Source organism: Chionomys nivalis, chromosome 13, assembly GCF_950005125.1.
Source record: "Chionomys nivalis chromosome 13, mChiNiv1.1, whole genome shotgun sequence".
Classification (NCBI taxonomy): Eukaryota; Metazoa; Chordata; class Mammalia; order Rodentia; family Cricetidae; genus Chionomys; species Chionomys nivalis.
The window spans coordinates 71459310-71474146 of NC_080098.1; the positions used below are offsets into that span (position 1 = coordinate 71459310).

Below are 14837 nucleotides of genomic sequence, written 5' to 3' on the forward strand. Positions count from 1 at the left end.
TGCTTTAAGGTTTGGGATAAGCACACATGAAAACCTGAACGTCAGTTCTCCTGATGAGAAAAAATGGCATCCAGGGCAAGTGCTTGAACAGAAGTCAATACTCAGAATCACGAGCACTGGGAAACATGCACAGTAGATGGTGTCGCCTCTGAGTTTCAGGCTTAATGGCACACGTATATCCACAGCACAATTTAGCATCATTTCAGTAGTGATGTCAGTGCCGAGAGCTGCCACTCAAGGGACAGCAGGAATAGGACAGCCCTCACTGTGTCCCAGTAAATCACACAAGGACATAGCGACTTCTATCTGCCCCCATGGAAACAGTTCCACATCTGCTGGGACAGATGGGAAGGACTCAAGGACACCCGCCTGTCCGTGAGTGGACACCATAACAGCTTCTCACTAGAAACCATGAAGTTTGGTCAGATGGCTCAGGGGTAAGTCACTTCCCACCATGCCCAGTGAACTGTGATACCAAATCCCACACGGGGGAAGGGGGAACCCAACTCCTGAAAGTTGTCTCTGACACTTACACCTGTATATGTGTGTGTACACGGGAATACACATACAATACGTAAATTGTTTTTTAAATAAAAACCATAAAGGGATGCATTTAACAAACAATTTCAAGTATCCAAAATCTCCCAGAATTATTCTTTTCCCTCATTCAATGGCGGAACACCTTTCAGCACATCACATTATATGATAAAACTTCAGGGTACAGCCAGCCCCATGATTCACAAGCTTGATAATTACTCTGCTATGTTTTTAAACAAAATCAATCAATAATTTCACTAGCTGACTCAAGTTTTAAAAATTGTTTAAATCTGTCTACAAATAACCTCAGACAAATACCCAACTGGATAAAAATATTTCTACCACCCCCACTTAGTTCAGGATCCAAAGTCAATAAAATAAGAAAGCAAGGTAGCTTCTGAGAGAGAGAGAGAGACAGAGACAGAGACAGAGAGAGAGAGACTCAATTCTGCATGCATGCAAGGAAGAGAGAATGCGTCGGTATTTCCCATGATGCATCCTTTACCTTGGTCGAAGGGCTTGTTGGGATTCCAGTTTCTGAAATAGTCATCCTAGGAAAGAAAGGTAGAAACGGAGGTCAGACATCAGAGGCCTCTCCCAGCATAAAAACTGCTTCGTCCAGCTTCCCAAAACACAAAGGAGAACCCTCACCGCTTACAAATCTTCCCCCAAACATGCATGAGAATGCAATAAAAAAAAAAATGTCAATTTACTTCTCCAATTCTCGCCTTTCAAATTGTACATACTAAACACTGGGAGTTATAGAAACATCTCAGCCTGGCATGGAAACAGCTCTGCTCATCTTGGTTTGACATATCCACCCAGCCATCTCCTATGTGTGAGGTGTATCTGCTATCAGCTGTACCATAGGTGATGCCTAGGCGGCTCTCACTTACGATTAAACCCCTGTATTTGTAACAGCTGATAATTTAACTGTCAGCATTTCTTTTACATGGAGACATATAACTTGAGGTGTACATTTCCAGTTCCCCAACACTTACAGAGCCTAAAACCAGAGGACCATTAAACGTTAGAACACCCCCGGGGTGCTTAGCATAAAGTCTTTAGTTTGAGGGATGGAGTCCATTTGGCTCCATCCACAGCCACGTCACTCTTGCGTGCAGTCCGCATCAAGCACCTGGCAAGGTGGGTTCTTCATTACTTTGAAACTGCGAGAAACTACATCACTCAGTTCTTCAGGGTTCTGTTAACCTCTCCTCACTTCTAGCAACCCTCACCCTTCTAAACAAGCATCCTTGGCCTCACTCTGCCCAGAACACCCACAGTTTGCAAACCAGCAAGGCTAGACTGTTCAGTCTTACACCACATCACCCCTAGGGCATTTGGCCCTTTCCAGCTGATAGTCTGTTAGCTGTGTGGGGCAGCTGTGTGGGGCTGTGTGGGCAGGTACTCCACCCATCACAGACACCTCCAAATGGCTGTCTGAAACAAGCCCTCAACTTCCCTTCTGGAGAAGTTAATTTACATCAAAGTGCACGATTAGTTTAATTTTGCCCTCCCTGTCCTACGATGCAGTTCACCTCCCACATGATCCCCCGTGGATGTCATTGATCTCCTCCTCAATCAGTTACCTGACTTAATATGAGATCCTTGTTGAGGCCACCCAAGCCCGCAAAAAAAAATTAGGAAGCTGGATTCAGAGTTAAATCAGAACATATTTTCCATGTCTAGTGATTCCATTTTACAGGGTGTGAATAAGCACGAACAGCCCTGGATCCCGGAGACTAAGCACTAAGCTCTTTTTAACTTTAAGGAGCTGGTCCACTTTGCTCCAGTTTTAATTTTACGACATGACTATCATGATCACCTGACTTGAGATCTATCAAGTCAGAGCAATCACTGAGAAAGTCTAGAATAATCTATCTGCAACATCCACCCCCGACACACACACACTTATTATTTTAAATACAATCCAAATTCGGGGCACTGTGCTATCTAAAAGCTGATGAGCCAGTGCTAAGTGGTCTTGGGTAAAGGGTGGAAGTTGGTGGGATGTTTATCACTTGATGTTTCTGTGTGATGCTCAATATCCTCTTTGCCTTAGACAATCCTGTTACCAGAAGAGTCTTTTGTTCACAAGAGCAAGGCAAGAGACAGCCCAAAGGGAATGGTCTCATCACCTGAGGACAAAGATAAACTGTCCAGGCTGCCCACCAATGCCCCCTTCTCATGCAAAGGGGACGTCAGCAAGTCCAAGGGCACTGTGAATCTTCAAAAATCTTTTCACTTGGCTGTGCTCTCCTAAGCCGTGGGAGCTCTGAAGGCAGAGGATATGTGTCCAAGGGAAGGGCTGGAGCCTAAGGTAAGTTCCTTTGCTTTAATTTTACATGTTACATTCTCTTTGATGTCCAAGAAAGGCTTGAGCAGGTCCCGAGAAGAGAATACTCCCTAATGATTCTGTACGCTTGAGGACCCGGATGGAATGTGAAGCATTCTTTCTGGACCTTGTCACTTTGCAGGATAACTCTAATTGCTGTTTTTATGGTTTTCTTTCAGGAGGAAAAGCACAGTTTTAAATATAAAGCCTCTAAAAGCTGGTATCCGCCTTGGGATATTTAAAACCCACTGCAAATGTAATAATACTGCCTAATCACTGCAAATGTATAAGCACACCTTGAATGAAAACTCATGATGGAAAATAAATCCTTCAAATGGTCCCTCACCCAGGCAGGCCAAATGGGATGGGGAATTACGCCCTGCATCTGATTGCTTTCTCTCTTCTAGAGGAAAGAAGATCACCAAAACACACGTAAAGGAGTTGGGAGCTCACAAAGCTTTGGTTATTGTGAATTTCAGTGTAGCTGGTGGAAAACCCTCCACCAGCGGCCAAGGTCATGAGCACTGTGAAGTACTCGATGTAACAAAGCTCATCAGGGAAATGGGCATGGGGCAGTGGGGGGGGGTCTTCTGCCAGGGTCAGAGTTTGAGGTGTCAGGGCATGAGGGAAACACTATTCTAACATGCACAGGTGCCCCCAGAGATGCCCACACTGCTCAGCTGCGTCAGTTGGTTCACTCTAGGAGAAAAGTTGATGAGGTGAGATCTCCAAGGTAACAAAAAGCCAGGGGGTATCTAGAGACACCACCTGGGAATCTGTTCATCCTAGTCCCACCTAACTAACCATTGCCATCCTTGAGAGACTTAAAGACAGCTAGCTATGGTCCCAAACTGTCACTCCACCAATACCAGGGCTGATCTCTTCCCTGAGGCTCAAGACACTTTGAGTAAGCCAGGCTTTTATCTTCTGTCTCAATGAAAACACAGGGACTGTCACAGTGGGTGGGTGCATCCCTCGTGGTCCTGATTTTTTGCTCATGTTCTCTCTCCTTCTGCTCCTCATTTGGACCTTAAGAGCTCAGACCGTTGCTCCAAATTGAGACTCTGTCTCTACCTCGATCCATCGCCAGATGAAGGTTCTAAGGTGATATGCAAGATATTCATCAGTATAGGATAGGGTCATTTCAGGTTCCCTCTCCTTAGTTGTCCAAGGTACCAGCTGGGGACATATTCCTGGACACCTGCGAACCCCTCAAGAGTCAAGTCTCTTGCCAACCCTAAGATGGCTCTCTTAGGTAAGGCCAGCTGGTCTGGGACTGAATAAGCATGGGTTGATTCCGGACTCTCTGAGCATGGCGGTCAATGAAGACTGATGAGAAGCCAAGGACAATGGCACTAGGTTTCGATCCTAATACATGAACTGGCTTTGTGGGAGCTTAGCCTGTTTGGACGCTCACCTTTCTGGACGTAGATAGAAGGACCTTGGTCTTCCCGCAGGGCAGGGAATTTGGACTGCTCTTCAGTATCGAGAGGGAGGGGGAATGGAGTGGGGGGAGGAGAAGAGGAGTGGGGATAGGGGGAGGGAAGTGGGGGGAGGGGGCAATATTTGGGAGGAGGGGAGGGAAATGGGAAACGGGTAGCAGGTGGAAATTTTAATTAAAAAAGAATAAAAAAAAAAAAAGAAAGAAAACACAGGGACTACATCATTTGCAGCAGACTCATCCGGCAGCAGGGTGCCTGGTTCCACGTCACCCCAGGGCTGCACTGTGTGACAGCCCATCCCTGCTCCCAGGACTCCAGAGGCCAGTCGCAATGCCAGCTGAGACCTGGACCATGAGAACCTTGTCTCTGACCATTGTTCTAGCCCAGGAAAGTTGATACCTATTCAAATTCAGACAGGGTTGAAGGCTGTTGGATGGATGGGCACTTGCTGAGTTAGTCTGTCTGATTTGGCCTTTTGACCTAATGATAGAATTCTTTAAAGGAACTTTCAAGGACCCAGAAACAGGTTAATTTTCAGACATAAGCCTAACTGGAAAAGTAAATATTGAAATACAGTCATTTATTAAATTCAATAACTCTCATTAATGTATCATGCACATTGAGCAACAAGGATGGCAGTGTGGGTCTGTAGTTAGTGGTCTACCCTGCAGGGTCAAGAGAGTTGGCTTCTGAACAGGGAGGCACACAGCCTTGAGCTGGAGTTCAGCAATTCTTAGGATGAAAGGCAAATTCTATTTTCCCATGGTATTCCATAAGGGACCTACCCAACTCTCATTACTTAGGAATCTCCAAGAACCCACCAGTCTAAGCAGAGGCTCAAGCATGAGTAAACTGACTGATGACTGACATCATGAAGTGTTTCAGATGTTCTGAAGAGCCAGCCTGGCCGTCAGAGAGCAAATCAATTGTTGTATGTCTAAGATGGAGGAAGGAAAGGATGGTTGGTGCTCAGAGCAAACGAAGAACCAGAGACCTGGTAGTACTGTAGCACCATGCTATCATATCAACAGAGACAAAAAAATCACATTTAAACATTCATCTCATTAGCTAAATATCCCCAGAAACAGAGCACTGGGCACCATATAATGAATGGCTGGTAACAGCTGCTGCAAAGGAATTAACTGAATTTTTAACTGTGTTAGAGATATTCTGTTCTGATCACTACCTGTGAAAAGAAAATCTGTACATATATATACACACACATGCACCCACACCTATGCACACACACTTACACAAATATATATTATATATATAAAGTTGTTTATAAGCGCATGCATGTGTGCATTTTATATTCACATGGTACATATCATAAAATCTAATGACAAATGTGTGTGTATTCACAAGTCATAATGTATAGGACGATACCCATAAGTACAGTCAGCTCTCCATATCTTAGGTGCCACTTCGACAGATTCAACCAGGTACCAAAAGTCTTTGAAAAACACCCGCATTTGCACTGAACACCATCAACTTTCTTACAATTATTCCCCAAACTGTGCGGTCTATTGCACAGCATTTACACTACATTACTATTATGTGTAATCCAGGGGTGATGTAAACTAGGTGGTGGGCGGATGTAAGCAGGTTCTAGGCAAACATGGTGCAATTTATTTCGGAGATGTGGACATTCAGAGATTTGGGGTTCTTGGGGCCCCAAAGCCAGTCCTGTACAGATGTTTACATGGGACAAGAGCCTCGCATTCTCCTGCAAATCTGCTAAAAAAGTCCTGCAGTCAGCCTAATATGAAATGACGCCGAACCTCTGAAGACTCTGAGCAATCGAGTGCCCTCACCATGGATGGGCTTGCCCTATATCACAATTGAACATGATTTCTCTTCCCTTGTAGTACAGCCCCAAAATGGCTGATACAATTTAGCCCCAAGATTCTCCAGGGATTTCCCATTTCAGCTACAAAGACTGTTAAAGCCAACTCCAAGGAAAAGCTGGGGGCAGAGCCAATCAAAAGCACCCAAGTGCCGTGGCTCTGGAGATGAAGATGAGGGGTAATTTATTACAGACAACAGCTTCAGATGCCACAGATCAAAGACACTGAGTGCACATGAAACAGATAATTTCTCCCTCATACATATTTTAGCTAAACTGTTTGAACCCTGCAGATCCGTCTGAGGATTACCTGAGACAATACAAATTACCAGCCTGGAACGTAAATGAGGGCCTCATTTATCTTGACCAGGGGTGAACCAGGAAGCTGTGAGCAGAGGAAGCAAGGTACAGAGAGGGCAAAACAGTCCGTGCAGGGTCTTCTGCAGGGCCACTGTCAATCAACAGAGAAAGGTGTCTCTCTGTCCTAGGGACATAGCATTTCTGGGTTACTAGCTTCTCAGAGGGAGGCTGGCTTTGCTGAGCACACACCCGTGAAAAGGCTCATGAAGGACGGGAGTCAGGCATTCTGAAGGTGACTCAACACAAACCAGATCACCCCCCTTTCACGCCATTTGACTGGGTAGAGTAGCAAGGAGGTAGGTTGTTGGGGTTAGAGGTTTCCCTAAACTGGCTAATAGAAGTAAGTTCTAGACCAGGCTTTTGTAAGGCTGTCTATTGTGCAACTGGACACTTCCCTGTGACCTATGCACAGGGATAATGCTTGCTAGTCAACCCACGATATGACACAAAGTCACTCCTCTGCTGGGAAATGACATAGCCCCCCCATGTAGCCACCTCACCCCTGAGCTGTGTTCTGTTACATCTTTAAACCAGCAACATGCTCTTGGTGTGTCTATCCTCTGCCAAGCCTGCCCCTACCAGCACCAAGGAATAGTCCCCATGGGGACCCTGAATGAGATGGTCAACTGCGCACCCAGTCTAGATTGGATGGAGACTTGAACCATCGTAAACATCACTCATGGGACTTGGGTTGACCAGGGACAGGAGCTGTGTGCTGTAACGCATTTCAATGCGCATGTATGAGTCCGCCCCACAACACATACACATGCCCGAGCCTAGGTGACGTCTGAGCTGGGGTAGTCTTACCTGCCTATTCCCTGGGGTATCACTCAACAGGACATGATAAATTCTTGATAAATCGCTTCATATATAAGACAGCCGATCTAGCTTTAAGAAGACTGCAGCCCCTGAGAAATTCCCATAACTATTAGGTATGTGTAGACACAGGTGGGTGGATGTTTGTATACACACTCTAAATCACTTTCACCCTGAATAGAGCTATTCTTTGATAAATTGGTCTGACATTTGGTGTAAAGTCCTGCAGGCTTTAGACAGAATGATTTAGAAAATAACAATGTGGGTTTCTCTGCTCTTTCAATAAATAACCCACCAGTAAAATACAGATAATAACTGACAATCGTACTTGTAGTGTAACTAATGAGAAAGAATAACACAGTCAGTGGACTGTTTCTATACATTTGATAAATTACATCCCTCACATAATCCCGTGAGAAGCAAACGTCTGTATTCCTGGTTGACTGAATGCAAGCAAATATTTAACATGAGATTAAAGATCTGAGATACAGTTTACATTTTATTTTGCAACCATTTTGATACTATGTCTACATACGTTTGAAAGCAAAACCTACCTCAACTTCCTGAGTCCGAAAGCATAATGAATGGGAAAAAATAAAAGAATCACATCAAACAATGAGAAGGAATGTACACATTTTTGATAAATGCATCAAAATTTCAAAACATTATAAAGGTCATAACCAGTTATTTTAAGCCGCCTACTATCACACCTTTGCTAAGGTCCATCACCCACAGAGCCCACGGGAAAAGACTTAGGTAAAAAGGTAATGACTGGGGGATTGGGGACATGTCTCAGTTATCTGTGCACACTGCAGGAGAATTAGCAGAACTCTGATGAAACCCAGACACTCACCCACTGTTCCCATCTGCAGGAATGTCAAATGACTCATTGCCTGCAACAGCAGCCCAATCAATAAACATCCCAAGACAACAACAAAGGCCAAGAACAACAGAGCTTCTGAATTTCCAAAAAGGCATCATTTGCCCTGAAGCTCCAGCACTGCTGGAGGGGACTTCAAACATAGGGTCATGGACCTTGGGAAATACGTGAGGTGAGTAGGATTGGCTCATCTTCCTCCCACACTCCCCCACCTCCCCACCCCTGCTTCCCTGCCAATTAGAGTTTCCACTGCCTTAATGAGCTCTCCCTTCTCAGGGACTGAATGTCTCTATTGAGCCATTCAAACTGGGGTGCCAAGGTATTATTTGCCCAAACAGAAAAGGGAAGTGTGTGTGTGGTTCCTTCTCCCAACTGTGTTCTATATCCGTTCTTATGTTCTTCTGCTGTGGTGATATCTTGTTTGTAATCTAACAAATAAAGCTTGCCAGAAAATCAGAGTACAGAACTAAACCACTAGTTTAGCCATAGAGGCCAGGCAGTGGTGCCACACACCTTTAATCCCAGCAGAGGCAGACAGACCTCTGTGAGGTCAAGGCCACCCTGGTTACACAAGATTGCTCCAGTCTAAAAGAGAAACAGAACCAGGTGGTGATGGCTCACATGTTTAATCCCAGTATTTAGGAATCACGTGTCTTTAATTCCGACACTAGGAAGGTGTAGACAGGAAGGAATATGGCTGGGTGGAGAGAGGAATATAAGGCGGGAGGAGAGAGGAACTGAGGGCATTCAGTCTGAGGACTTGTAGAGACAGGAGACCCCATTCGATCCAAGCATTTCATAGAGGTGAGAACTAGTGACTGTCTTTTCTGCTTCTTTGATCTTTCAGCTTTCACCCCCTAATACCTGACTCCAGGTTTTTATTACTAAGACCAATTAGAATTTGTGCTACATTCTACTGATGCAAATGATGAAAGGTTCCTTGGTATACACTCAAATTGAACCACAGGGCAAAACCAATGCCACCCAGACCCTTGCCCTCCCTAGCAAGGCTGCCAGGTTGTCTGAGCTAATGAAAGCCAGTCTTGTCAATATCCGGGGAAGAGAGAAATCAGTACCACGCACTCAAAGGCAGCAGGAGCTAGGGAAGGTCTTAGCTGAGGGGCCTTGTATCATATGCTGGCCTCTCTGAGTCGTGTTCCTTCCCCATGAAACGAGATCACTGGTACCTACCTTGAAGATGCTCGTAGAGCCTTACCATGACCACAGTACCCAGCATAGCAGGCTTCTAGAACTTTACATCTAGAACTTTAAACCAGGGTTGTAGGGACCAGCAGGGCCTGTGGAAATGGCTTGTTTAAAATTTCTATGATGTGACTTCTAGCTAGACTTGACAGAAAGGAGACCAATTATAATGGAAATTATGACAAAATATTTTCAATGCGGGCTCTTTTACTAGTCTCCGCATGAAGAAAATCATTCAGTGTGACTTGGAAACCTGAGCTGCGGTCTACCTCTAAAGACCACGCCCCCACTCTAAGGTCCAGGGACCCTCATCTAGAAAACAGAGCTGTCTAGCAGAAAGAGACAGAATTATGACGCTGGACTGCTCTCTGCTTCACAGCATACACACCCTAAGATGTTTCAATTATGATTTACTGTCTCCTAACAAAGAGACCGGGCTACGGCAGGCAAAATTCCTATGTAGTCGGTGATTCGCATACTGAATGCAGATGAAGGGTCCCTGAGAGTCCCCGCGCCACTGACAAACCAAACAAAGCCCTTGCTGTCTTACAGCATGAAAACGTCACACCCCAGAAAACACAAAGACTAACTGGCCCAAGACTCAGTCTTGTCTGGGTATCATAGATTTCTGATAGCTCCCCACGCCTGACTACCAGGCCTCTAGAAATATGCTTCCATTTAAGAACAAGACAGTTTGCACTGAAGGGGTGGCTTGGCATTTAGGAGCACTTGCTGCTCTTGCAAAGGACCTAGGTTTGGTTCCCAGCTCCCAAGTGAACAGCTCATAGCCTGCAACTCCAGTTCCAGGAGAAGCCAATGCCCTTGCCCTCTTCTGGCCACTGCTAGTACTACATGCACATGATGCAGACATACTCATTCAAGCCAATGCTCACACATATAAAATAAAATGTAAAAAAGGAAGAAAAAAGAGGGCACTATCTATATGCCACCACACCATTTTCTCCTCCATACCAGTTCTCTCATGTAATTTCAGGAGAAAGTCGGGGTACCTGGCTAAGTATTGGGGCAGGTAAGGACTCTAACTACCGATTTCTATCCTACCCTGGAGAGGCTGACTAGGGGACCAAGTTCATCATGATGTCACCCAGCATGGGATTTTTAAAGAGCATCCTCGATGATTATAATTTAGCCCTCAATAGGACAAAGGAAATGGGCCAAACACTAATTCAATCAGAGCAAAGGTAACAGAGGGAAAGTCAGGGCCACCACAGATGGCACACATACCAGCCACAGAACACTGGAGGTCCTCTGCCCCAGCTTCTTGGGCCTCCCTGCCTCCCACAAGCACTGCCAGCTCTTCTCCACAGGCTCCAACAGTAACCATCTAAAGAGCACAACCCAGAGTGGCTAGCCCCGCTAACAGAACCCCTAGGACCCAACCCCTGCCGGCCCCCTGTAGTTCACTCCAGCCACACTCCAGCCCATAGGCTTCCTTCCAGGCAGGAGTGAATGCTTTGGTTTTATCTTTTACTGAAACAGGACAAAATCTGCTTAACTTCTGAAACGCTGCCCGTGCTGTCCATTCGCCACCTGAAACATACTCCCCGCTGTCCCCAGGTTACCTTCCCTCACTCCATCCAGCTCACTGTCATGCTGCTTGTCCCGGAAGCCCATGGGTACCTGACCGACTTGCTGCTTGGTTTGGAAACCCACACTCTTCCTAGCTCTGTGGCACCTGACTGATCCGGAGCCCACACTGCAGCACTGGCTGCTCTTCTGTGGTTCCAGAGGCCAGTCCCTGGGGCTGAGCAGGGTGGCTTCACTGTGGGACCTTACTGCCAACATGGCGCTTGTGTTTAAGACACCTAAGGATCAAGAGAGCCGGAATGAGTAGACGATGATCCCACCTCTGCCTGATTCCCTGGATGCTGCAGCTGCCCCACGTTTCTGCATAGATTCAAGACCACGGGCTACGGGGCTGGAGTGGAGAATAATGAAATAGGCGCCTCCCTTTGGTGACTCCAACTGGGACAGACAGGGACCCAGGAAGCAGAATAATGACACAGGGAGGGCTTGGGAGGACGGGTCGGGATGTGCAGCACTGGGGCGCTCAATCGCATCCCTACCTCATGGCCAGCATCCCCAAATCATCAGGAACCAGTGGACTTTACGGCCTGTGTAAGCTGAAATCTGGTGTGTGTTGAATGAGACATGTTCTCCATATATTTGAACACTTGATCTTTAGTTGAGGGCTCCATTTAGGAAGAGTATGGGACCTTTAGGAACTTCAGTCTCAAAGAGGAACTATGTCACTGGGGTGGTGGGTGCGGGGAGTTTGAGGGATTATAGATTGGCCCCACTTCCTACCTCCTGTATATATGTCTTTATTCTCTATCTCTATCATCTCTATCTCTAGCTTTCTCTAACGCTACATCTCTATCATCTATATATCTCTCTATTCTATCTCTGTATCTCTGTCTCTATCATCTCATTCTATCTCTATCATCTCTATCTCTAGCTTTCTCTAACGCTACATCTCTATCATCTATATATCTATCTCTATTCTATCATCTCTGTATCTCTGTCTCTATCATCTCATTCTATCTCTATTATCTCTATCTCTCTGTATTCTATATATCACCTATCTATCTATCTATCTATCTATCTATCTATCTATCTATCTATCTATCATCTGTCTGTCTAACTAGCTCTCTTACAAGTGGATGAAATGTTGTTATCCAGCTTCCCCACCAGGATGGATTCTCTCTTCTGGAACCATAAACAAAAATACATAAACCCTTTCTTCTTTACATTGCTGTATGTTAAGCTTATTTATGTTGTCACAGCAACAGAATGGTCCAATGAGTGGGAGAAGGGCCAAGGCTTGGACCAAAATGAAGCGTACATCGAAAGTTCAAATAAAAATTTAAGGTGGAAACTAATAGTGATCCTGCTGACACAGGTAAGGGCCATCAAGTCTGAGTGGCCCAGTGCTGACCTGGCCAGACGCTGTTTTATTTGACCCTTACGATAACTGTCTGAGACAAGTACAATAAACAGCTGCACACCACAGGTACAGACACTGATGTTAGAAGGAGGTCGCATAGCTAGTGGGAAGGAGAAAGATGACCTGAACTTATTGTTCACTTGACATGAAGATTATGTTCTTGCCACAATGCAGCCTCCTTCAGTGGCACCACATAAGGGATGTAAAGAGTGGAGACACTGGAGAGGGGCGTGGGCATGCCTGCTCTGTGGAGACACTGGAGAGGGGCGTGGGCATGCCTGCTCTGTGGAGACACTGGAGAGGGGCGTGGGCATGTCTGCTCTGTGGAGACAAGCATGCAGATCAGAGGCTTCCTACCAGTAAAATGGGAAAACAGAAATCTATTCCTCACTAGGTCTCTGAGGGACTGGACAGCAATGCAACCTGTTAGTCCAGCCCCAGTAAGGCAGGCAGCAAGTCCCAGCTTCCTGAACCTCACCTACCCAGGTTTAGCCTTCTTTGGCATAATGATGCCCTCTCGGGCCAAAAACAGCAGCTTCAAGAGTCAGCAAGATGAGGTCAGAGAAATGCCCTGCACCTGTGAGTCCTGTGCTTCTGCTGACACCTGCCTGCCATCCTGTCCAGGAGCCCCACTCAAAGTGGTGCGGACATCAAAATGCTGACCAAAAGGTGACACTCTGACACACTCTCCCCTCTGGAAACCCACAGCCACAGCGTCTCTTGAAGTGTCCACCTGCCACCCCGTTCTTTCTGCTACAGCTCCTTCCACCCCTCTGTTAGCCCTGCTACTTCCACAGTCTAGGGGTAGCGATGAAGACTCCCTTCAATGAGTCCCTAAGCTGTCCTGCTTCCTATTGCCACTCTGCCAATGACACTGAGACCTGAGACCTTGTCACTGAAGCACTGATACAGCAAAGTCAACAAAGCCCCCAAATAGATCCTATCAAGGCCTTCTGTCCATTCCAAACTAGTGCTACAGCCAGGATGTGTGATTTCTTCTGTGAAATACGCAATGTGACCAATGACGTTATTTCTGTCATGAGGTGGCCAGAGTAAAGAAGCCTGCCAAAGGATGGCCTCACACTCTTGACCCATACTTTTCCTCCATGATTACCAACAAGTTTCCATGAAGTAGAGCCTGAACACCCCAGCACTAAACCAGGACTCAGCGGGGGAGGATAAGAATCTGCCTGCTGAGGGTGATTAAATATTGTTTCCAGAATCCACACAGCTGCCAATGAAACCTGGGTCACAGAAACCTGTCACCCGAAAAGTATCAGGGAAACCCAATCAGGGGTGTGGCAGCTCTCCATCCCTAGAACACCCAGAGAAAAGATGCTGATAGATTCGGGATGCTTAGGGACCAGAGTAACTCCATCATGGGGGAAGCAGTCCTCCATCCCCAGAACTTCCAGAGAAAAGATGCTGATAGACTTGGGAGACTCAGGGACATGATCAGAGGCATCTCACTCAGACTCCACAGTTAAGAATATTCTTATCTGGCCCACTACAGAGAACAGAAGTATTTCTGTTGTGTGGACAAGGCAGAGCCCAGAGAGCTCAAAGAGAATCTTTCTCATACCAAAATACAACACCCATAAGTTCCCCTGTAGGAATGTAACCCCAATATCAACACAAAATACTGATGGAGGAAGGTCATTGGTTTAATAAAGAAACTGCTTGGCCCTCATAGGTTAGAACATAGGTGGGTGGAGTAAACAGAACAGAATGCTGGGAGGAAGAGGAAGTGAGCTCAGACTCGATAGCTCTCCTCTCTGGAGCAGACGCAATGAAGCAAGCTGCCAGGTCAGACATGCTGAATCTTTCCCGGTAAGACTGATGCTACACAGATTATTAGAGATGGGTTGATTGGGATATGAGAATTAGCCAGTAAGGGCTAGAGCTAATGGGCCAAGCAGTGTTTAAAAGAATACAGTTCGTGTGTTGTTATTTTGGGGCATAAGCTAGCTAGGCAGCCAGGAGCCGGGCGGGAATGCTGCCCGCAGCTCCCACTACAAAATACAACACCCACAAGTTCCCCTGTAGGAATGTAACCCCAATATCTACATACCAGGCCCGTCCATCACTACCTAGCAACCCCGTTCTCCTCAGCTGGGCTGCTATAGTTGGCCATGCTGGACACCAGACAGCACTGACGAGCCAGCAGGGGAGCAGCCCCATGCCCAGCTGCCTTCTAAACACACTGGGCTCTGTTGTGGAGTCTAGGGAGCCCAGTGAGAGCCTAGGGACTGGTGGAAACATTCATTCTAAATGCACAATGATCATGCTGTATGCCTGCCCCAACACTGGACCAGAAAACAGATGTGAGGAACAGCTAACCCATAAGTTTACAAAGTTTGTGATGCCCCAAGTGGAGAGAGAACCAAAAATGTAGGGATGCCTTACAAATGTACCTGACCAATGTCGTCATTAGAGATAGCGGTAAT

The 14837-nt window shown here is 46.2% G+C and overlaps 1 protein-coding gene across 1 annotated transcript in view; it reads right to left on the bottom strand.

The window, feature by feature from the left end:
- Spock1 (SPARC (osteonectin), cwcv and kazal like domains proteoglycan 1) overlaps nt 1-14837 on the bottom strand; it is a 469711-nt gene that overhangs the window by 266081 nt on the left and 188793 nt on the right. The window contains exon 3 of the mRNA XM_057787144.1: nt 1043-1088. Within this exon, the coding sequence (XP_057643127.1) occupies nt 1043-1088 (46 nt within the window). The remainder of the gene's footprint in view (nt 1-1042; nt 1089-14837) is intronic.